This window comes from Fringilla coelebs (genome assembly GCF_963513975.1).
Source record: "Fringilla coelebs genome assembly, chromosome: 17".
Lineage (NCBI taxonomy): Eukaryota > Metazoa > Chordata > Aves > Passeriformes > Fringillidae > Fringilla > Fringilla coelebs.
Window position 1 is genome coordinate 10,538,107 of NC_140043.1, and position 22,344 is coordinate 10,560,450.

General features: G+C 48.5%; 1 protein-coding gene across 2 annotated transcripts in view; it reads left to right on the plus strand.

The window, feature by feature from the left end:
* The window catches only part of TTC28 (tetratricopeptide repeat domain 28), a 77,553-nt gene extending 56,100 nt beyond the window's left edge, over positions 1-21,453 (plus strand). Inside the window, exons 11-21 of one of the 2 annotated variants that reach the window (XM_084217599.1) lie at positions 119-284; positions 2,915-3,055; positions 6,689-6,833; positions 7,703-7,882; positions 8,900-9,620; positions 11,297-11,421; positions 12,462-12,693; positions 13,113-13,240; positions 16,042-16,171; positions 16,704-16,811; positions 17,253-21,453. In XM_084217599.1, the coding sequence (XP_084073725.1) occupies positions 119-284; positions 2,915-3,055; positions 6,689-6,833; positions 7,703-7,882; positions 8,900-9,620; positions 11,297-11,421; positions 12,462-12,693; positions 13,113-13,240; positions 16,042-16,171; positions 16,704-16,811; positions 17,253-18,877 (3,701 nt within the window). In that variant the 3' untranslated portion in view covers positions 18,878-21,453. The remainder of the gene's footprint in view (positions 1-118; positions 285-2,914; positions 3,056-6,688; positions 6,834-7,702; positions 7,883-8,899; positions 9,621-11,296; positions 11,422-12,461; positions 12,694-13,112; positions 13,241-16,041; positions 16,172-16,703; positions 16,812-17,252) is intronic. The other variant, XM_084217600.1, reaches the window with a different exon arrangement.
* The last annotated feature ends 891 nt before the right edge of the window (positions 21,454-22,344 follow it).

The window sequence follows — 22,344 nt, forward strand, 5'->3', positions numbered from 1 at the left end:
TTTGCCCCAGTTTTGCTGTGAAATGCCAAATGCTTGGGGCTGTGCCATCTTCTTAGACAGCTGCTGGCAGCACTTTTGTAGCCCTGCAGAAATAACTCCTGATTCTGGTGCCTTGCAGGAATTCTGAAATTCCATGAGTATTATCTGGGTGACAGCCTGACAGAAAATGCTGGGGACTTCCATGAAGCCAACAGTGTGGCCCTGCAGACACTGACAAACTCAGCACTGGAGCAGCACATCTCCAGTGTGAGGGAGGCTCTGGGGGTGGATTCCTACTACACCAGGTGAGTTGGGGTCAGGGGATCTAGCATCTTGCTCTCCCACTTCAATTTATAACATTTTGGGATGAGCTAATTGGCTGAGAAGTCTGAGAACTGAGAGTCACAGAAGGGGCAAATTTTTAGTGCAGCGACAAAAAAAAGGCTTTGTTTTTGTAACCATGATTATTTTCCTGCCAAACAATTCTATGCACATGCAAATAACATCCAAACCCACAGGCTGTGTGGTGGATCTGTAGACTGGATGAGGAGGCAGGTGTGTGACTGCATATGGACAGATTTCATCCTGCTTACAGTTTCCAGCGTAATTAATTCTCTTTCAACGATTTGCTTTGAAAAACTGCAAATACCATAGGAATTCTAACCACCCCCCCAGTGTGGCTTGTGGCTATTGCTGAGTGAATAATTTAGCACCCACATGTTGATTGTTCAGTCTCACCCTGCAGACATGCAGATAGACAAGATCCATAACTGAAATCTGCAGTTGGGCCTCATGCAGCAGTTTTGCACGTACAGTTTTTAGTTTCCTTAACTGTCACCACAGATTCTCCTCCTGGCAAAAGCAGTCCTTCAGTCTTCAGGTTCTGGGATGAGTTTTTAATTTGCTGGGATGTCAGCTTCTCCCTCACTTTGTGGTAGTGGTGTTTTTTGTTAATGATTCTGGGTTTAATGTTGTCCCCAAGATCTTTGGACCAGTGTGGTACAATCATAGGCAGATTTTCTTTCCCCATGTCAAAATCATGTGCAGGGAATCAAGCAAAAAAATCTTGGCTCTTCCACATGGGTGAGCATCACTTTCTACTTTGAAACTTCTTCCCTGTGTGGTTCCAGTGCTTCCCCTCAGCCCTGCTGATTCCACTGCTCTCCAGGGCCCCAGCAGAAGCTGCCAGCCTCAGTCCCAGCCCCAGGCTCTGCCCAGCAGCGGGGTGTGAATCTGCACAGCACATGTGAAGGAGCTTGGCTGCTCAGTCCCTGGTGTGCTGGAGTGATCTGGAGTTCAGGTTGAAGAGTTTGTCCACGCTGCTGTGAGCAGGGTCAGAGGTAGTGCTGAGTCTCCAGGGCATGGCTTCACACTTTCTGGAGGGGAAGGGATCTACAGGATGTTCAGTTCCACACTGCAGCCTTCGGGTCCTGCTAGAAAGGCTTCTCTTCAGCTGGTCTAATTAATCCTCAAAGTAATGCATTCTTGCAAAAAAAAAGAAGTGTAAGGGATTTTAAAATCTGCTTGAACTTGTGTCAGAACAGACTCCACTCTCTTTAGGGAGAGCATGTGACCTGCTCTCTTGGGTTCATGAACTCAAGTTTTTTGCCTCTTTAAGGAGCTGTGAGTGTTACTCCAGACTGTGCCAGGACTCAGAGCTGAGCATGCCTCAACTGGAGGAAAAATGTGCAGGGAGAGGCTGTTGACAACCTTTCCTTTTTTCCCTTATGTTGTTTTTTTTTTAATCCCCCGTCTGTGGTTCAGCTGTCCCCATTTCAGTGTTCATGAAGTGATTGGCTTTTGTCAGGACTTATCAGGTTATAAATCATATTGACCAGGAAATTCACTCACAAGAGATCCATGATCCATACAGCACCAGAGATACAGCTCTGGTTGCCTGCACAAGTACAGGTTGTGTGTTTAATTCCTGTGCTCTTTATTGGGAAACATGCCCTTGAGGAGAGGCTTCAAGCTGTCAGGAACCCAAAAAGAAGCAGAAATGGGATGCAAGGAGGCTTCATCAGGTGGCATCCTAGGTTTATCTTAAGTGTACAAAATCCAAGGTTTGTGATGTGCCATTGTTGTGGTTTAGGAATGGTACTCCCCCGTTTGGTTCTCCCACTGAGACTCTCCAAACCCCAATACTGCTTGCTTGCTTCCTCCCCCTCTCTCCCTCCTGGTGGCTGGAGAAGAGAATTTGAGACACAAAAGGTGAAGATCGTGGGTTGAGATAAGAACAATTTATTGGAAACAGCAATGAGACAAGGAAACAAACAGTAACAGCAACAACAATAACAACAAAAGTGTACAAAATAGAGAATGATTCACATGCAAAATGCTCACTGAGCCCAGTCCACCATGAGCACCTCAACTGCACTGAGAAAATTTAGATATTAATGTCAGGAGACTGGGCATTCAGAATTGTTGGGCTGTTTCTCTGTATTGCTGCTGCACTTGGGGCATTGATAGAGTAAATCTGTGTGTGCTTTCCCTCTTTGTGTAACAGGAGTGGCAGCACAGCTCCCTCTGCTCTATGAAGGAAGTATGTGGAGCTTAAGTTAACTGTGGAGATTTGGAAAGGATGTGCTCACACGTGTTCTTAGGCAGATAAGGGTTGAGCTGGTGTTTCCTGCAGACTCAGCTTTTCAGTGTTGTGCTGCAGCTTTAGAAATCCCTGCCTGCAGTGCACAGAAAGGGTCCTGCACTCCCACCTGCCTGTGCCACTCACTAAACCTTGAGGAACCCCAGAAGAGAAGGAAATGAGGCTGGGGCTGCCTTACACGCCTGAGAAAAGGCAAGCCAGGGAAGATTTGGCATTAGTGTTTGGTTGAGCTTCTGTTTGAAAAACATTTTTGCTCAGACTGGCCAAGCATTTGTCATCAAGCTGTTGCTCCTTCTTGCATCAATGACCCTTCATCTCACTGATTCCCCCCAGAGCCTGTGCTAACAGCGAGACAGAGAGTGAAGCTGGGGATATCATGGACCAGCAGTTTGAGGAGATGAATAACAAGCTGAACTCAATGACTGATCCAACTGGCTTCCTGAGGATGGTCAGCAGGAACAACCTATTGAACAGGTGAGAATGCAGCACTGCTGTGGGGATCAGCAAGCAGGAGATGCCCTGGTGATGGGCTTCTCTCTAAACTGCAAGTTTAGGTGCAGCCAGTGCTCAAGGGGAGAGCCTCAAGGACTGGTCCCAGTTGTAACTGATGACTGTCCTGAGGAAAAGCTGTTCTGAATTTGCTCTTCTCCTGGCCAAGTGCTGATTTTGAGACTCCAAGCAATTGTTGTGTCCCTGCTGTGTGGGAGATGTGGAGCTTGGAGCTCTCTCCTGCACACTTGTTACAGAAATACATGTTTCTGTTGTTCTCAAGTGTTGTACTAATTAGGTGGGAATATGCTGCATTTCCAGAGTTACAGGATTGTACTAGCTGCAAGTCTCCACTCATTTTCTGCCTCTTACAACTTGTTCTCAGCCTTTCACATGACTGTGCTGATTAGGGCTTAAGGCAACCATTTGGAAAGAAGATTGAGGACAGAATTTTTCCAGTGTGGCTGCATGATGCAACCCAGAGTTTCTGACTGGATCTGTGCTCGATTGTGGTTTATGATTACAGGATACCCTAGGCCTTTCTCAGCTGGAAAAGAAAATGTGATCAGCCTGGAGTGTTGTGAGCCACCACTGGAGCTTGTGAACTGTTACAGCATCCCTACAGAACTGGGAGCTGCCTGCTGGCACCAGCAATTGGCCTGATTTTCTTTTCAGAATCCACAAACATATCTGTTCAAGCTGCTGGACTGATGAAGGACTATGAGTACTTGCTAGTTTTGGATCACACAGACAGATCCCCAGAACTGCTGAGATGTTTTGCTATTTTATCAGGCTTAGAAAGAGAGGAGATTGTCCTGATTACAGGGGGAAGTAGGATGTAATTCTGTTCCAGGCAATGCTAATCTTCAGGAACACTGCAGTAGCCAGCCATGCCACATCTGTCTTTCTGCTTCACAGGAGCCACATCCATTACTTTGAATCCAGACCTAGGAGCTTAGCTCAGGTGTCTTGTCAAGTAAGTAGTTTGCAGCTCTTAGGAGCAGCCCAGGGATGGGGCATCCTGGGTATTTAACTAAAAAGCACCCTCAGAAGAGGAGCAGGGGAAGCATTAGAAGCAGTCGTGTCTGTGATGTTCTTGCAATGAGCACTGAGGTGAAAAAATAAGGAGACACTCTGGGTGGCCTCCCTGCCTGCCCCTCTCCTTTTGCTGTGCAAGGGGACAGAGCTAACACTGCCACATCTGTGTGCAGCTGGCTTGCTGAGCCCTGAATTCAGGGTAGGTGCTTTTACACAGAGAATAGTAGGAGATACTTGTGGATCCTTGAAAGGATCCACAGGGAGCTCAGATCTGGCTTTTTTCTGGAGCTTGCTGCAGCTTTGTATGTGTCAAGGCCCTGATGTGGATTTAGAGCTGCATCTTTAGGAAGAGTCTCTTTGAGGAAGGCTTGATGGGTATCCAGCTTCCCGAGGCTGTCAGACCCCTGCAGCACCAGCCTGACTTCCAGCCCTCCCAATGGCCATGGGAAGTATTTGACTTGTCCAAAATCCTAATTAGTGCTAAGGCAGGAGCAGCTCTGTGCTGGTTCTGGGATGAATCCTTCCTTCTGCCTGGGCCCAGCCACTCATCCTCAGCAGGCAGTGCCAGCACCTGTGAGGCTGCTGGTCAGCCAGGTCACTCTGACCTGTTCTCTGGGGCTTTGCTTTGTTCCTGCATCCCCAAGACAAAGGCAGGGAGCAGAGCTGAGCCCTGGCTGTTTGTGCTGTTTCTCTGCTTGCTGCAGGCTAGGCTGTCTATACAAAGGGTTATAAATCAGCAGCACTGCAGAGTCTGAGCAGAGGCTTCCAAATGAGAGATTTCACTGTTCAGACATCAGGGGATCCTCTGCATTGCAAGAGCAAGGTGGAAATCATCAGTGCACCTGAAGCCTTTTGTTGGCTTCTTTGTGAGGAAAGGATGGGCTGGCCAGGGCTCCTGGTCCACTTGCCACAAGAGATCTGTCCATCCTCCCCTGTGGATTAGCTCACTCTTTGTGTACACACACACACAGAGGCAGGAGATGTGAGAGATTTATGGTGCTTCCTTGGTTTAGTTCTCATAAAAAGCAATCTAAGTGGTGAAGAAATAAATCTGGAGCTGCTTGGCTGGGAAACCCAAGATGCAGGAGAGCTTTGCTGATTGGAGTAATGAAACCTCTATTCCCTGCAGTAAATGAGTGTGTAACAATGGCTGAACATGGGCTGTGAGGCTGGCAAGTGCTGCCTGGTGGCAGCAAGCCACTCAGGAAGGATCAGGGCACAAGGTCCTGGAGATCACTGGATATTTCTGCACAGATTTTCTTTCCTGATCCGATTTTAAAATCTGTGCTTCATAAAGCTGAACCCTGCAGTAGGTGCTGCAGTGAAGTGGGGCAGATGGGTGTGAGGGGAGCACACAGCACCAAGCCTGTGCTGATCCCCTGCTGCACAAATCCCCCAGATGAATTTCCAGCAGCTCTAAGCAGCAGTAGGAACAGCATACTTGTACTGTCACTGGAATCTCTGGGTTGGAGAGCAGTCAGACACCAGGCTTCTGTTGGCATTCTGAGGTTATTCGTGTGCCCATAAGATGAAAATTCCTTGTGGGTGGTAAGAGCATTTTTCTCTTCAGAGAGCTATGGGTTTTAGGCAGGATGTGAGCTGGGTCAGGGGGCTGGTTGCACCAGCTGAGGAGAGGAAGAGAGGGAAATATGAATTTTCTGAGTCTGTGTGTTGGTATGTATCAGAAATGGCTGGGGTATGTTCCAGGCCTCCCTACCTTTCCTTTGAGATCCACCTGCTAAAATGTTTTGGAGAGTTGCCCTTTCCACATAAAATGGTCCCAAGCCAAGGTTAACATTTCTGGGGAGCACAGCTGCGAGAGTGTGAGTAGTGTGCGCGAGTGTGCAGGAGTGTGAGTAGTGTGCAAGGGTGTGAGCGAGTGTGCGTGAGTGTGAGTGGCCAGACACGCTCTGGGTGTTGTTCAGCCCTCCCAGCACATTGGGGTGATCCCAGGGTGATCCCAACAGAGAAGTTTGTCCCATTCCACACTCACGCACACTTGCTCACGCTCATGCGCACTCACTCACACTCACGCTGGGGCAACTTCATTTCCTCGCCAGGGCAGGCACTTGTGGCTGCTGATGCCAGGAGATCACGTGCAGAGCTCTGTGGGAGTATCAGAAATGGGCACCAGGTGTTGCTCAGCAGTGGCAGAAGTGCAGAATGTTGATGTCTCGTGGTTTGCCTGTTGTCACATTTCCTCTGGTGTCACCAGGTCAGTTGGTGCACAGCCCAAGTGCAAATTCTCCTGTGGCTGTGGTCAGTTGTCAGTGGCTCTCATCCCTGCCTGCACTCAGCTGCTACCCATAGGTGTGCAGGAGCAACTGGGAACAGCACTTCAGGCACTGGAGTGTGGAGAGAAACTCTATAGCAATGTCATGTGCTGTCTGCAGCTGATTCATGCTGCCATTAATGTCACTGCTTGCTGAGGTGTGAAGCTGAATGGAAGACTGAAGTCCCCCCATGAAGCATCTTACAGAGCAGAATCCCCTGGGTGACAGGGTGACTGTCAGAAGTCAGGGCAGCCACAGGGCAGCTCAGATTCCTGCAGCTAACCTCTCCCTTGGCTTTTGCCCACAGGAGCTGTCAGAGCATGACCAGCCTGTTCAGCAGTACCATGTCTCCTGTTAAGGATGGAACATCATCACTTCCAAGGAGGCAGACTTCTTTCACCAAGCCCCCACTCCGTGCTCTCTACGACTTACTGATAGGACCCATGGAAGGAGTAAGGCTTTGCACAGACACCAAAACCCTCTCACTGTGGGAAAGCAAGAAGAAACAGCTTGGGGCTGATTTCTGAAGTGTGGCATTTTCACAGAATAGTCTGGGTTGGAAGGGGTCTTAGCGACCATCTAGAGACAGGGATCTAGTCTTGTATACTTTTTTTTTTGGTGGGCTGCCAGTGTTTAAACTGGAGCAAATTGCAGTGCTTTGGAGTTACTCTTTCCTGGAGTGAAAACTAATTGTTTTTATAATACACTAGATGAATAAATTTCTACAGTTACATAGGACCAGGAGCAGTTGCCACATTTTGTGCCCAGCTGCATGTTCCCTATTGACTAATCTCTCTGCTTCACTTCCACTCATAAGATGCTTCCTGGTTAGATCTTCTGGTGACTCTGGGTTGATGATGATGTCAAGTGTCTGGAAGTGCAGGCCATGGCCAAATCTGTCTCTAGATGGTTTACTGTTCATAGAAATTCAGTATCAGAAAGAATATTCTCTGACAAAAGATAAGATGATGACAATACTGACAAGGCATAGGTGGTTGGGGTTAGCCAAGATTTCAGGCTGGAGCAGAAGGAACTGCAGTACCAGGGTGAGGCTGGGCCCCACGTGGACTGAGGCCAGGGTGATGACCCAGAGCAGACAGGTCAGTGCCCTCAGTGGTCCCTTGTCCCCGTGGAACTGGCTGGGCACAGGTGAGCAGCAGTCTAGCTGCACAGGACATGCCCATCTGTCACACAGAGCGTGGTTCTCATGTGGGTGTTTCCAAACTGACACAGGGTCTGAGCACAGCTTGATGCTTGGGAAATGCAGGCAGGGACACAGGTGCAGTCAAAGGGCCAAACTAATTCTCTTCTTTCTTTTCAGGGTTTGATGCATTCCAGTGGGCCTGTGGGCCGCCACCGTCAGCTGATCCTGGTTCTGGAGGGAGAACTGTACCTCATTCCCTTTGCTCTGCTGAAGGGCAGCTCCTCCAACGAGTACCTCTACGAGCGCTTCAGCCTCATTGCAGTGCCCTCCATCCAGTCTCTGAACCCCAGCTCCAAGGTCTGACACTGCTTGTGAAACCTCTCCTGTGGGTGCAGGTCCTGGTACATGCTCACAAAGCAGCAGCTCTGTCCTGCTGTGCCAGACACAAGAACAGAAACCACAGACAGGCCACCCTGGGTCTGAGGAGCACACTGAGCACCCCAGCTCTGAAGTAGGTTCTGATGTAGTTCCTGCAGCACTCAATCACAGCCCCAGGCATACCAGGAAGGACAAGGGGATTGGATCATTTGGATGTCCTCCTCTAAAGGATTGCATGTGCTAGGTGTGGAACTACATGGCAGACTAAGAGATGTAGGTGTCTGTGATCTGTGCTGAGCTTCCTTTCCAAGCTGACTGTCCTGTCACATTGCTGGTATGTTCACCTCCATTTTAGCATTCTGAGTGGGGAAGGCCACTGATGTCTCAGGACACCAAAGCTATGAGGGAAAGCAAATCCCACAGGTGAATCCTGCAGAAGTATCTTCATGCTGAGGTTTGGCAGCAGCATTTCTAATGCTCAGCTCTCTGGGAAAATGCACCAAGTCACATTTGCGCTTGCTGGGCAGTGTTTTGTGGCACATCTTCTTTTTCCCTGAGTTAAGCACAGTCAGTGGAACAGCAGAAGGGTCTGAATCTTGTCAGCATTACTGCTATTCCATTCAGCATCAGCTGTGTGCAGCACCTGCTGCTGGCAGTGCTGACACTGATCTTGGAAATACAGGTATGAGGAACCACTTAGTGAGCGATTGCAGGTGGTGTTCCAGGAATGTGAGAACCTGGAGTGTTCTTATGTTTTTAGCTCTGCTGCAGCCCTCAAAGAGACCTGGGCTATATCTGTGATCTGGGGATAGAAGTTTTGACCAGACTCAAACAAAGGTGTTCCTTGGAATAGTTAAGCAGAAGAAACTAAAGAAAGGCACTCTTCCTGTAATTATGACAACCAGACTTATGTTTAGAGCCAAAGGGACAGGATATTTTATTTCTAGCACCATAAAAAACAGATCCTTGAACCCCATTTTCTCTTTCTTTGTCTAGTCCCATGTGAGGAAGAATACTCCTGCTTACTCCAGTTCTACCTCAATGGCAGCTGTGATAGGAAATCCCAAGCTCCCTTCAGCAGTTATGGACAGGTGGCTGTGGGGACCTATGCCCTCTGCAGAAGAGGAAGCCTATATGGTATCTGAGTTACTTGGCTGCCAGCCCTTAGTCGGCAGCTCATCAACAAAAGAGAGAGTCATGAGTGCCCTGACTCAGGCAGAATGCGTCCATTTCGCAACCCACGTCTCCTGGAAACTGGCTGCTTTGGTCCTGACACCCAACACTGACAGCAACCCAGCCAGCAGCAAGAGCTCCTTTGGGAACCCCTACACAATTCCAGAATCTCTTAGGATGCAGGATGATGCCAGTGATGTGGAGAGCATCTCAGACTGCCCTCCTCTCCAGGAGTTCCTGCTTACAGCGGCTGATGTGCTGGATCTGCGTCTTCCTGTCAAGCTGGTGGTTCTTGGCTCTTACCAAGAGTCCAACAGCAAAGTCACTTCTGATGGAGTCATTGGCTTGACAAGAGCATTCCTGGCTGCTGGGGCTCAGTGTGTCCTTGTGTCACTCTGGCCCATTCCTGTGGCTGCTTCCAAAATGTTTGTGCACGCCTTCTACTCCTCTCTCTTAAATGGGATGAAAGCCAGTGCAGCCCTGGGAGAAGCAATGAAAACCGTGCAGAGCAGCAAGCAGTTCTCCCATCCAGCCAACTGGGCAGGTAGGAAGTCTTCTTCTGGACAAATCAGATGGGGTTTCTAACTAGGGAGCTGCCAAACTATGTGAGCTAAGCAAGGAGCTGTGCTGGCAGGTAATTGGGAGCAGTGTGTGCCTTGTGCTGTCCCGGAATTCAGCCCCTGTGTCTCAGAATCTGATTCAGCTGAATGTGGCTGAATGTCAGTGTCACAGGACTCATCAGCATTTCACTGGGCACAGTAGGTGGGTATGGATTTGGTATAATTAGAAGCAGTTGTGAGGTGAAGTGTGTTTCATGACTGGAAAGAAATAAAGTGCAGTACAAAAACTCATTCTCTATGTTTGAAATCTCCAGGCTCACACTTCCTGTGTCTGTGGGATGGAGTCAGCTGGAGCACACATACTGACTTTAAAATGGAAAATTTACTGACACTTCAACAGGAGGCAGGAGAAGTGCTGCTAGAAGCAGCAGCAAGTAGCTGTGATTTCTGTGACATAAACCTTGTAGGGCTTATTCCTTTGGTCCTTTTAGGAGAAAGGTTTCCCTTTCTTCCGTTGGCAGTGTCTCAGCAGTGTCAGCTCCTTGTGCAGTGCTGGTGCTTGCTCCCTCTCAATTAGATCTGTACTTTGAGATTTGGGATGACAAAGTCTTGGAGTTCAGCAGTGCTGTGACAGGAATATGTACAGATAACCTAATTTTTCTTCTTGGCATGAGGCCTGGTTTTTGAAAGCTGCAGGCATTCCCCAAATTGATTTTTGCACAGGCAGCAGAAGCATGTTATTTAGCTCAGGAAACTGTGGTGAATATGGCTCTGGTGTGAACTGCATATGGCTGGAGGAGTGGGAACTTGTTAAAATGAGTCAGGCTGACAGTGATTTCAGGCATGTTGAGTCCAGCATCAGGATGTGGTTCAGGTAGTACCAGCTGTGAGCTGAGTTCAGGTTACGGTCTACAGTTCAGTTGGGATTTTATTTTCCTTCAAAGATTTTTCTGTCTCAAAAGCAAAGAGCACTAAAAAGCCCCAAAAGTGACCACTTCCTAGGCAGAAAAGAACAAGTGTGGATGTGGTGCTTGGCATTGCCAGCAAGCAGAGGCTTTCAGCTGCTCAGGCTGTCTGAGTACTGCCCCTTCCATGGCACTGTGCAAGTTCATCCCACACAGTCCCTGACTTCCACTGCTGACCCTTGGCACTGAGTCTTGGACAGAGCACCAGAGCCAGGAGCAGCTGCATCCTCACTGCATGAGTGAGAAATGTAGAGCTCCATGTGCTGACATCTGGGGAGTCTGGCATTGAATGGGGCATGAGCCAGGACAGGTTTCTGACCAGGACAGTGAAAACTTTTCATGTTCACAGTTCTGTTCTGTGACCACTGTTGGCATGTGTTGATTTCTGTGGCTGCAGAGGAGACCTGGAGCATGCCTGGAAAGTTTAGCTGCAGTCCAGTGGTTTTCTGCTTGCTTGAACAGGAAGACACTACTGATTTAATAGCAGGGGACAGCAAGAAGTACCTAAAAACTTTCTGCAAGTTCAGTCTGCATGACTGGGCAGGGAGTGTGCAGTAGCTCTGGGAAAAGAATGTCCCTGTGCAGGGTACAGTGAACCCTCATTCACTGGTCTGAGGGCAGAGGACATCTGTGTCTGGTTTGAGCATTTTCCATAACAACAGGAGGTTGATTGTCTCTCATTCTGAATCCTGCAGGCTTCATGCTTATTGGGAGTGATATGAAGCTGAACAGCCCTTCTTCACTGGTAGGACAGGCCCTGACTGAGATCCTGCAGCACCCTGAAAGGGCCCGGGATGCTCTACGTGTTCTCCTTCATCTGGTAAGGGAAGGGCAGCACTGTCACTGCCACGAGTGGCACCACAGCCAGCCCAGTCCTGAGACACTCTCACCTGAGGGCAGGAGGGGAACCATGAGTGGAACAGCCTTCTCTGATGTGCTGCCACTCCCGCTTGAAAAAATATATATACACACCTTCCTTCCCCCTCTCCTGCTATGATGTATCCTCTTGCAAAACTCCGGGTCAGTGTGGAAAGACTTGGACACCTAAGGAAGTGTTCAGTGCAAAAAGAGGCAAAGTAAGCAAAATCTTAGATTTGTATTGTGACAGAGTCCTCCCCAGACCCATCTGGTTTGCATTAGCTGTTGAATTGGGTTTCTGCTTAAGGGGTAAGCATTGGGATTAATTGTTTATACAGGGAAATAGCTACGAACATGGCAGTCATGGAAACACAGAGCACAGTCACTGCTGTCTCTGTGTATTTGGAAGATAAGAGGCCCTTCTGTCCCCATCTGTGCCACCAGTCTGTCCTGGGGAACAGTGGGACTGGAGCCAACTGCCAGGTGGCTGGAGTGATCACTCCTGACTTCTAACACTTTTCTTCCCAATGCATCATCTGTGGTCTCACAGGAGCGTGAAGTATCCGTAGAATGATGGAAACCTGTGAATATTGCTGGTCTTCCCAGTTGCTGGGGTTTGTGGACACTCATCTCTCTTTCCTGTTTGCTGTGTGGCTGCAGGCTCTTTGTCTGGTAATAAGCAGCCTGGAACCCCAAGGTGAATCATCTTTAGGGAGAAATGCAGCTGCCAGGCTTACAGGAAACTATCCCAAACAAACTGCTACTTCATTTCTTGTGGCATTATTGTTCCCAGCGTCCCAGAGAATATTGACACTCATCACTGTGATGTTGCAGCTGTGAAAGCTGAGTTACTGGAGCTTTTCTTTCCAAGGCACTAATGTCCTCTTGTGTGAGACAGGCTAGGATCAATCTTGGATTTGCTGTCTCCCAGCCTGCTGTTCCAGTAAAAAGAAGCAGTCAGTAACAGCATCTTGTACAATAAGCTGTGTCATTTCCCCACAGGTGGAGAAATCGTTGCAGCGAATCCAGAACGGGCAGCACAACTCCATGTACACCTCCCAGCAGAGTGTGGAGAATAAAGTTGGTGGCATTCCAGGCTGGCAGGCACTCCTCACAGCAGTGGGATTTCGGTTGGACCCACCAGCCAGTGGCCTCCCAGCAGCAGTGTTCTTCCCAACCTCAGACCCTGGGGACCGGCTGCAGCAGTGCAGCACCACCATCCAGTCCCTCCTAGGTGAGAGGAGGCAGCTGTGGGCCCTCACCAGGCAGACATCAGCCTTTCACACCTTTCTGTGATGTCAGCATGTGAAACTGGGATGTTTTACGTCAATGAAATCAATGTATTGGACTGGGAAGAAGTTCTAAAAGTAAATGTTAACTGAAAATTTTGCCACAGAGAATGAGAATCAGTTGCTGCTGAGTTGAGTAAGCGTGATGTGACTGTTCCTCTCTCCCAATTCTCAGTCAGGAAACCTGTCATCAGATGTAAAGTGGGAAGACCTTTTGCTTTCTGGAAATAGCTGCTGCTTCCAGAGCTGTCCAATGATGTGGGGGAGAGGTTTTAGCAATTTAGCCAAGTGTGTGTCTGTTGAGGCTTGTTGCATTTCTTGCAGTCAAGAAACAGATACAGATGTTTCTGCTGATGTTTTTCAGGTTTGCCTAACCCTGCACTTCAGGCACTTTGTAAACTTATCACAGCTTCAGAAACAGGAGAGCAGCTTATCAACAGGGTGAGTTGGGAGATTTTCCTCCAGTACCAGGTTCCAAATGGCTCTTCCCAGGTCAGTAAATTCAGAAATACACAGAATGGTTGATGCCCTGGTTTATCAACCTGGAGCTTGCTAGGAGACTTGAGAGTTGAAATTCTGAACTTGCCTGTTTGTGTGAATGAAAGTATGTGTCCAGAAGGAAAATATGCAGGTGGGTTACTGGGCTGCATGGCCCTGGGACTTCCTGTTCAGTGACAAGTGAAAGCATGATCCCTACAGCAGTGTGACCCCTAATTGCTGTTTGACCATCCTGCCTAGACCCACGTTGGATACTCATTGCCCACTGTATTTACTGAAGTCCCAAGGTTTGGTTGACCTTGGACAATGCAAGGTCTGTCAGAAAACTCCCTGAGCCTGTGCTGCTGCTCCTGTGTGTGCTCACAGCTCCAGGGAAGGGATTTCTGGCCTTTAGGAGAAGGGCAGTGCTACCTGTGGTGATGGAACTTCTCCCTGCTCCCCTCAGCCTCCTTCACACTCTCCCCTCTCCTGTCTCTGGAGCATGCCTAGCCTGACCTGACCTTTCTCTGTGCCACCAGCCTGGCTGCTTCCCATTCCATGGTTCTGACTGTCCTGAGTGCTCCTCTAGTGGGGTTTCTCTTCATCATTTGCCTGCTTTAGTACATGGACACGCTCACACAGGGAATGGGCCTATATCTCACTGTCTTTCCCTTTTCCCCAAGCAGCAACATTCCAGTTAATGCTGTGGTGGGGAGCTGGGATTGGTTCTGTGTGGTGTTGGGCTACCCTTGCTTTGGTCACATGGAGTCTGCAGAAGAAGCCAGAGCCCCAGCCTCTCTGTGACCTGCTGATCAGCTCTGGCAGCCCACTGGGATGAGTCTGCTCCAAGGAAAGGGTTCCTGTTAGGATCTGCAGCAGAGTTTGAGATGTTTGAGATGTTTCCAATGTCCTTGGTGGTGTTTTGCTTCTTGCCTTGGCTCTCCTCAGTGCCTGAGATGTGTGTGGTTAACTTCAGGGTTATGTCCCTCATGGCCACCCAAGGGAGGCCAGGTCCAAGGGGTGTGAAGAGGACAGGACAACATTCCCATGGCTCAAAATGCCTTAGAGTGCTAATGAGGTGGCTTCATGATTGCTGCCCTGCCTCAGATAATTAAATTACCCAAGGAAAAACATTCAGCTGGCTGTGCACAAGTAACAAAAGATACACTCACCCTTTCCTCACTGCCCCACAGAGTAAATACTGGCAGGGATATTGCAAGTTTTCTTCCATAGCCCAGACCCCTGTCAGAATTCTCTTTTGCACCAGTTTATCCCTATCCCGTTACATGTTGGTTTTCAACAGCTCTCCCCTTCATTGTGGTTATTGCTGTTTTCCTCTCCTGCCTCTTGGCAGTTCATGGTGTGAGCAGCTGGGGCTCTGCTTGTCCCAGAGGAAAGCAGACTTTGTTCCAGACAGAAGCAGGAGGTCAGACATTTCAGTCACTGGGTGCTGCTGGTTGGTTTTCCAGCATCACAGGGGAGTGAGTGCTTTTGGCATTAGTGAGGCAGCAAGGTGGGAGCCTGAGCAGCTGCAATGGATAGAAAATGCTTCTTTTGGGTGCAAAAGAGAAGGCAGGAGCCACAAAAGAGAGAATTTCAGACTACTGCATGTGCAAGGAAAAGTTAGTGATTTCTGTCTGCACTGAGCACCAGTTCTGTGTCCCAGGGGAAACAAGAGAAGGGCTGGTTTGTGTTCAGCCTCCTGCCAGAGTGTGGGCTGGCCTGAGTGTCTGCCTGCTAAGTGTCTGAGCTGTCATGAGCTGGGCACTCCCAGATTCCAGCTGCCTGTTCCCATGCTGTTGGATTCCCAGCTCAGGCCATTCCCATTGCTCCCTTCTTTCTCTGGACAGAGCATCTTGGCAGTCAGGGTGCTGGCTCACCCGTGGATGTGTCCCTGCAAGGTTCCTCAGCACAGGCACTTTGTAGCACAGAGTAACCCATGTTCTTTTCTCCTCTTTTCCTTTCTTGTTGCCTGCTGCCCGAAGGCTGTTAGAAATGTGGTGGGAATGGTGAGTATGATGTGCAGGGGGGGACACTGAGGTGCAGGGTGCAGTGCTGGGGTCACTGCACACCCGTGCCCTGTGCTGCACCCTGTCTGCACCCACTCTCAGGCCTGGGATTTGCTCCACACAGCTACTGTGGAAAAAGGCCTGTGTCAGCTTTTGTGGGTTGTGAGAGATGGGTGGTCCTGAGGTTAGCTGGTCCCTGATTAATGGCTTTCCATCCTTGCTGCCCTGGCTGTGTTGGTGAATTACATGGGATCCTGGCATCTTAATTTGTGTCAGATCTTCATAAACACATTTTCTCTCTAGCTTGCTACTCCTGTCCCTTGGGCACAGTTGAGAAACTTCTTTCCTGGAGGCCATGGAGATATTAGGAAAGCCTTCCATGGTTTCATATGACTTGTTCTGCCCAGTTAATGAGTTTCTTAGGATTTGCATAAGGAGTATGGCTCAGTCATGGAATGGGCTTTAGTAAATTTCTGTGAGCAGCCCCAGAGTATCTCTTTCCTTTTCTTTCCCTTCACAGATGTTCCTGCTGTGCTTCCTTCTTGCTCAGTTTCCACTGGCCACCCCCCAGCCCTCACCCCTGGTCTGTCCCTGGCTTTGCTGCTGTTCCAGGCTGTCTGATGTTGCTGTCCCTGAACTGTCCTTCTTCCCAGACCTTCCCATCTCTCTGCTCTGTCCAGGAGCAGCAGCTGAACTGGGTGTCCAGGGAAAGGGTGTCCAGGGAAAGGGCATTGCTTTATCAGTGCTGTAGGAGAAGCAGTGATGTGACTTGTAAGGAATGGCTAATGTCTGTATTGCTGTCTTCAGCTGCATCAAGTCCTGGTTCAGCTTCAGGCAGGCGAAAAGGAGCAAGATTTCCCCTCTGCACCAATCCAGGTCTCCATCAGTGTCCAGCTCTGGAGGCTGCCTGGCTGTCATGAGTTTCTGGCAGCTCTAGGTAGGAAAACACATCTTTCTGTTGTCTCTCTAAACCCACTGCTGGTGTCTCATGCAGGGATTTGAAACACTGGTAAGACTCACAGCTTCACATTTGTCTGCCCCCTGCAGCCCAGCCTGCATTTGCCAAAATCCAAGGTCTGTGCTCTTCAGCTCTATTTCTGTGAGAAACCCTGGAATTAATAGTAAATTGTTTGGCATGTAGGATATTGTCCCCTGAGATGTGTTTGGTATATAATTTCCTGACAACTCCAGATAATTTGCAGCTACAGAAGTGTTGACAGGAGTGATTTGTTAATGAGTGTGTGTGCTCCCAGTCCAGCACCACAAAGCTCCCAACACCTGGAGAAGGTGTACTAAACAGTAAAAAATAACAGACAACAAACTGCACATGAGAGGTGAAATCATCCTTCTGAGGGTGCTGCAGGCTGTCATACCTCTCTGTTCTGTCTGTGTTATAAATGAGATTACTCCTATTTGAGACAGAGGGTCTTTCTGTGAACTGTAATTTGCTGTCCCATGTCCCACTACAGGTTTTGACCTTTGTGAAGTTGGCCAAGAGGAGGTCATTCTGAAAACTGGGAAACAAGCTACCAGGAGGACCATGCACTTTGCTCTACAATCCTTGCTGGCACTTTTTGGTAAAGCTGCTCAGTGTGTTTTGGCTCTTGTGTCATCTTCTGCTGAAACCTCACACTTGCATCATTGCAGAGGTCACACACATGTCACACAGACCAGATGTGATACAGAGACTGGAGTAAATGTTATTTTTGTATGGGAAAGACTTGTTTGAGCAGAAGCTGGAGATAGAGTCCAGCAACTGCAGGACAAATAATTCATTCTTTGTGTTGAGATATAAAATGATAATGAACTGATAGCTTCCATCTAGGATACTTGGACAGAGGTCCCGGGCTGTGCACTTCTTTTTCCTTGCCTAAGTAGTAGCTGGTTGTTCTGAAGTAGCATAGAGCCTGAGGACATGTTTTCTAGCATTTTCTCTTAATTCTGATAGAATGTTATCTGGTTTTATTTGATTTTATGGTGTGGCATGTTTGTACATACTGTTGTCTTTTCTTTTTCAGATTCTACAGAGCTGCCCAAGCGCCTTAGCCTGGACAGTTCCTCATCACTGGAGTCACTGGCTTCTGCTCAGTCTGTTTCCAACCCTGTACCCCAGTATCAAAACCCCCCATTCTCTCCTACCTGTCCAGACAGCCTTGCCTCAGATGCCATTTCTGTGTACAGCCTGAGCTCCATTGCTTCTTCCATGAGCTTTGTTTCCAAGCCAGAGAACATGCTGGATGGGGCAGGACACAGAGGGAGGCAGGATTATGAGAGGCCCAAGAATATCTATCCACACAGGTCTGCAGCTCAGAGCCAGCTGTCACCAGAAGCCACTGCAGCCAGCAAAGAGGAGGAGGAGTATGAAGGTTTCTCTATAATCAGCAACGAGCCTTTGGCCAGTTACCAAGAAAACATGAAACCAAGATTTTCCCCTGATCACAAACAGCCCAAAACTAGTCAGAACGGAGGCATTAAAGCATCCATCAATTCCAAAGGGAGCATAAGTACTCCAAACTCTCCTGTTAAAATGACTCTCATCCCCAGCCCAAATTCACCTTTCCAAAAAGTTGGGAAACTTGCAAGTTCAGATACTGGGGAATCTGACCAGTCTAGCACTGAGACTGACAGCACCGTCAAATCCCAGGAGGACAGCAATCCAAAGCTTGATCCACAAGAGTTGGCCCAAAAAATTTTGGAGGAAACTCAGAGTCACCTCATTGCTGTTGAACGTCTTCAGAGAAGCAGCAGCCAGATCAGCAAGAGCACCAGCTCGGAGGATGGGGCTCCCAGCCCCGGCGGCGTGTCCGCGTTCCGCTCCTCGGAGACCAGCGCCTTCAGCCGCCCGCTCAGCTCCAGCCAGAGGAACCAGGCTTCTTCACCTCTTGCAATCAAACCAAAGCCTCCAACGAGGAGTTCATCCCTTCAGAAGGTGAGCTCTGGCTACAACAGCCCCACGACGTCGGAGATGTCAAACAGAGAAGGCACAGGTCAGTACAGTGGGCAGCCATCCCCGGGTTGTGACTCACATGGGTCCTTGACTGAGCAGCCTCCCTTTAAACTCAAGTATCCCAGCTCTCCTTATAGTGCTCACATTTCTAAATCACCCAGAAATATCTCTCCGAGCTCAGGGCATCAGTCTCCTGGTGGCAGCACTCCATCTCCTGCTCTTTCCTATTCCTCAGCTGGTTCTGCTCGCTCAAGCCCAGCTGATGCCCCAGACATTGACAAATTAAAATTGGCTGCCATCGATGAAAAAGTGCAAGCAATTCACAACTTAAAGATGTTCTGGCAAAGCACTCCCCACCACTCCACTGGTCCAATAAAGATTCTCCGAGGAGCTCCTGGAACAATGACTTCTAAGAAAGATGTCCTCAGCTTGCTCAATTTATCACCACGGCACAGCAAAGAAGAAAGTGCAGAGAAGCTGGAACTGAAGGATCTGTCAATTGGGCAACACCTTGCTGCTTCACCACAGAAGATCCCTCCAAATGGACACAGATGCCCTGAAACCACAAATTCCATGACATCAGCTCATTCCTCACCTGGCAACACTCTGGGAGCTGTGCGTCCCCTGAGGCTGCCAGCTGGGAACGGGTATAAATTTTTGTCACCAGGAAGATTTTTCCCTTCTTCCAAATGTTGAAATGTCCCAAGTACCAGCTGATGACTTACAGTCTTGTTGAAGTATTTGCTTCTGCCCACTTGCCTTTACCAAAACAGAACCAGTAGCTAAGCAGCCGTGGTCATGCCCTCAGCTGGCAGTGCCCAGGGATGGGACAGGCTGGCCTGCTGTCACTGTGGGGGCACACGGCCTCACACACATGGGTTTTTGTTTCCCTTACCAGGACCTTGGCCAGACTCACCTGCTAACAGGTTCTTTGTAGTATTCAGTGTTTGCAGCAGCAGGTGCAAAGCATCTGGTTGTCTGCTCATTAAACACTGGCTTTTAAGCCACCTCCTTGTATTTCTTACCAGAAGTTTTACAGCTGGCTTTTTCTACAGAAATTAACACATATCAGGGGTTGGAGAGGAAAGGGAGAGGAGGCAGAACATTCCTGTGTACCACAAAGAACATAGGTACAGGTTTCTGCCTGGAGAAAGATGAGCCATTTACTCGACTGCTTTCAAAGGCTGACAGAGGAGAAGACCACATGCCTCTAGATACCTCTGCCAGGTTGGCCAAACCAGAAGCTGCTGTCAGTAAAACTCCATAGCAGCAGGATCTGGCAGTTCTGTTGCATCATTTAGAGACTGGTGAAACAAGACAAGAGGAGAGAGGTGCCCCATTCCAAAATCTGCATCTCAGGTAACTTTTTTGGAGGGAAAGCCCTCAGATGAGACTTTGCTGGTTTGTCTGCTCAAAGGAACTGTTTGGGGCTTAACAAACCAGGTGAGCCTGTGTGTGTGGTAGTGAGTGTGTGTCAGAGAGACAAGTTCTGGTTTTACTGAGTGCTCTGGTCTCTCTGGCACACCACATTGTGAAGGTGAACTTTTTATCTTGGCAAGTTTTGGGCAGTACTTACATCTCTATCTGCACAGTGAGCACAGAAAAGGAGAGCAGATGCTGCAGCTCACAACATTATTTTGCAGTTCCACAGCAGGCAAGAATGTGACATCAGTGTGTGTGATTCAGACATCACCAGACCAAAAAAATCTCTCCTCGATCTTGCTAAATCATTGCCAGGGCTCAGCACAGGCAGGTCTGGGAGCCTTTTCCCTGCTGTGGGGGCAGGTTTCCTTTGGAGCAGTATGGAAACAAGTTTCATTTGGAGCAGGTGTGCCAGTGTTGGTGCAGCTGGAGGCAGAAGGCGAGGCAGCAAGCGGAGGGGCTGGATGCAGAACCTGAGTGCCCTCTGACCTGGAGGAAAGGGGACCAAGAGCACCCCCAGGGCAATATGTACAGTCAGCTTCCCTAGGCTAGGTGGGGTTTAGGAGTTAGGGGCAGGCTGGAGATGGTTTCTAGGTGGCTGTGGAATGCAGTGATGTGATCAGGATCCCAGTGATGGTTTAGGTGCACTGAAGCCGTGGGCGTGCAGCAGCATCGGCCCCACCATGTGAGCTCAGATCCACACAAGGTATTCCCAGGCTGTGAAGTCAGAGCACTGGATCACCAAGGTTTTGGTGTCTGTTCTGCACTCCCAGAATTGGCTGAGTGACTGAAGGCTAATCACTTCACCTCTCCGTGCCTCGTCTTCCCTTTCTATCTAAATGGGGATAGTAATACTTACCTACCTACCTCACAGAGGTGTTGTGAGGCTGAATTCATTAGGCCCTGAGTTTTAGCTGGATCTGAAGTCAAATTCCAGTCTTGCAGCTGGATGGAGAGTGCAGGCACCTCTGTGGACGTACCAGAGTACGTTGCTGATGCAGAGAATTGTACTTAGCATGGCTGGATGCTCTTGTTGTAAATGTGGATCTGATAATTTGTGATTTTCTAAGGGATCTTGGAGGAAAAGCATGATAGCAGGGCAGATATTCAGTTCTGATATGGAAACATGAGAATGCTTAGGCTCAGCTTACTCACAGGCATAATCAGATGTGTGCTGTGAGAATATTCTGGAGTCTGCTGGTTTCAGGAGAATGTTTTCCTTTTCATTGTGGCAAGAAATTTATATAAGCACTAAGGGCAAAAGGATACTGGGCTGGGTTGTTACAGCCAGCTAACAAAGGAGGGGGAATCACCAAAGTTTTCAGTGCAGAGAGAAGGAGTAGTTACCTACTCGTACACAATGTAGCAGAACAGTTGAGTCAATCTGTTCAACTGAGTGATGCAAGTTATTTGTCTGTACATGACATCTTCCTGTGATGGTTTGGTGCTAAACATCACCTTCGTGTCATTTGGCAGGAAAAATTAGAATAGTGGGCCAAAATGAGTCAGCACAGCATCTGTCCCTTGTGGAGACAGAGATGCTGTTGATCATGCCACTTGCTGTGGTCACAGGACTGCTGAGAGACTTCATGTGACCTGCTCTGTTTCTAACCAGCATAAACTTTTTGAAACGACATCCCAGGAACACCCAGGATGGAAGTGGGCAGCTTTTTGTTTATAGCAACAGCAAATACTCCCTGTAGTGCTGCATAACACGCCAGAAATAAGCCTCTTTGTTGTAGTTTACTTCCATAACTAAAGGATCTTTTAACCTGTAGAAATTCTATGCTGCCATTTTGTTACAACCCATTTCTGTGCTCCAGCAGGTTTCATGCTGGCTTAAAGCTTTCAGACAGAGCTAAATCGGGGTGGGGGGTGTGGGGGAGTGGTTCTTCTGTTGTTGTTTTTAAGGAGGGGGGAGCATTAGAAGCAGGGAAGGGTTCAGATGTAGAGAAAGTTCAGTATTTGGGGAATTTGATGTTGTATAAATATGGAAGGTGAGTGTCACTAGAACAAGTCTTTTGGGAAATAGGTCTCCGTTGACTTGGCACAGGTCACTTCCACTGGCTTGCCAGGAGCCATGAAATGCATGCTTACTCGTGGCTGGGAGACACTGCACACCTTGTCCCTCACTCCTCCACCTCCTGAATGAGAAACAACCCCTTTGTGAGGAAAAAAAAAGAGTTTTATCAGGTTTGCCCAATACGTTGAGAAATTCAGGAAATGAAAACCACATGTTCTCCATTTGCTGTTAGAATTCCTTCTGTGGGTTTAATGCATTTGTCGTTGTTGTATTTGTGCATGGTACAAGTGACAACACTGCGTAATACAGTGAGCAATAACAATTAGGTATTAACCACTTTCACATTAAACCTGCCACATGCAACCGTTCCCCAAGGCCACAGAATGTTTTGGTTTTGCCCTGTACGTTTTACTGTGTGAAATTTCAGATTTTTTATTGACTGTCTTTAGCTCCAACTAAATGGGAACAGTAAACAAACCCCTGTGATCAAATCTAGTTTAATTTGATTTTGTTGGTTATCCTTACCTCTGGCCTGATATTGGTTTTCCTTCTGTTTAATCATACCTTACTGAAACAAGGAAAAAAAGCATTGAGGGGGTGCTACAACCATGCATATCACTCTAGGCCATATTTTCTTTCATTAGGGCAAGCTCGTTCTGTGAACATCTCTTCCAAGTTGCAGAACAGATCCAGGGGCACAGAGGTGTCTGAGAATCTG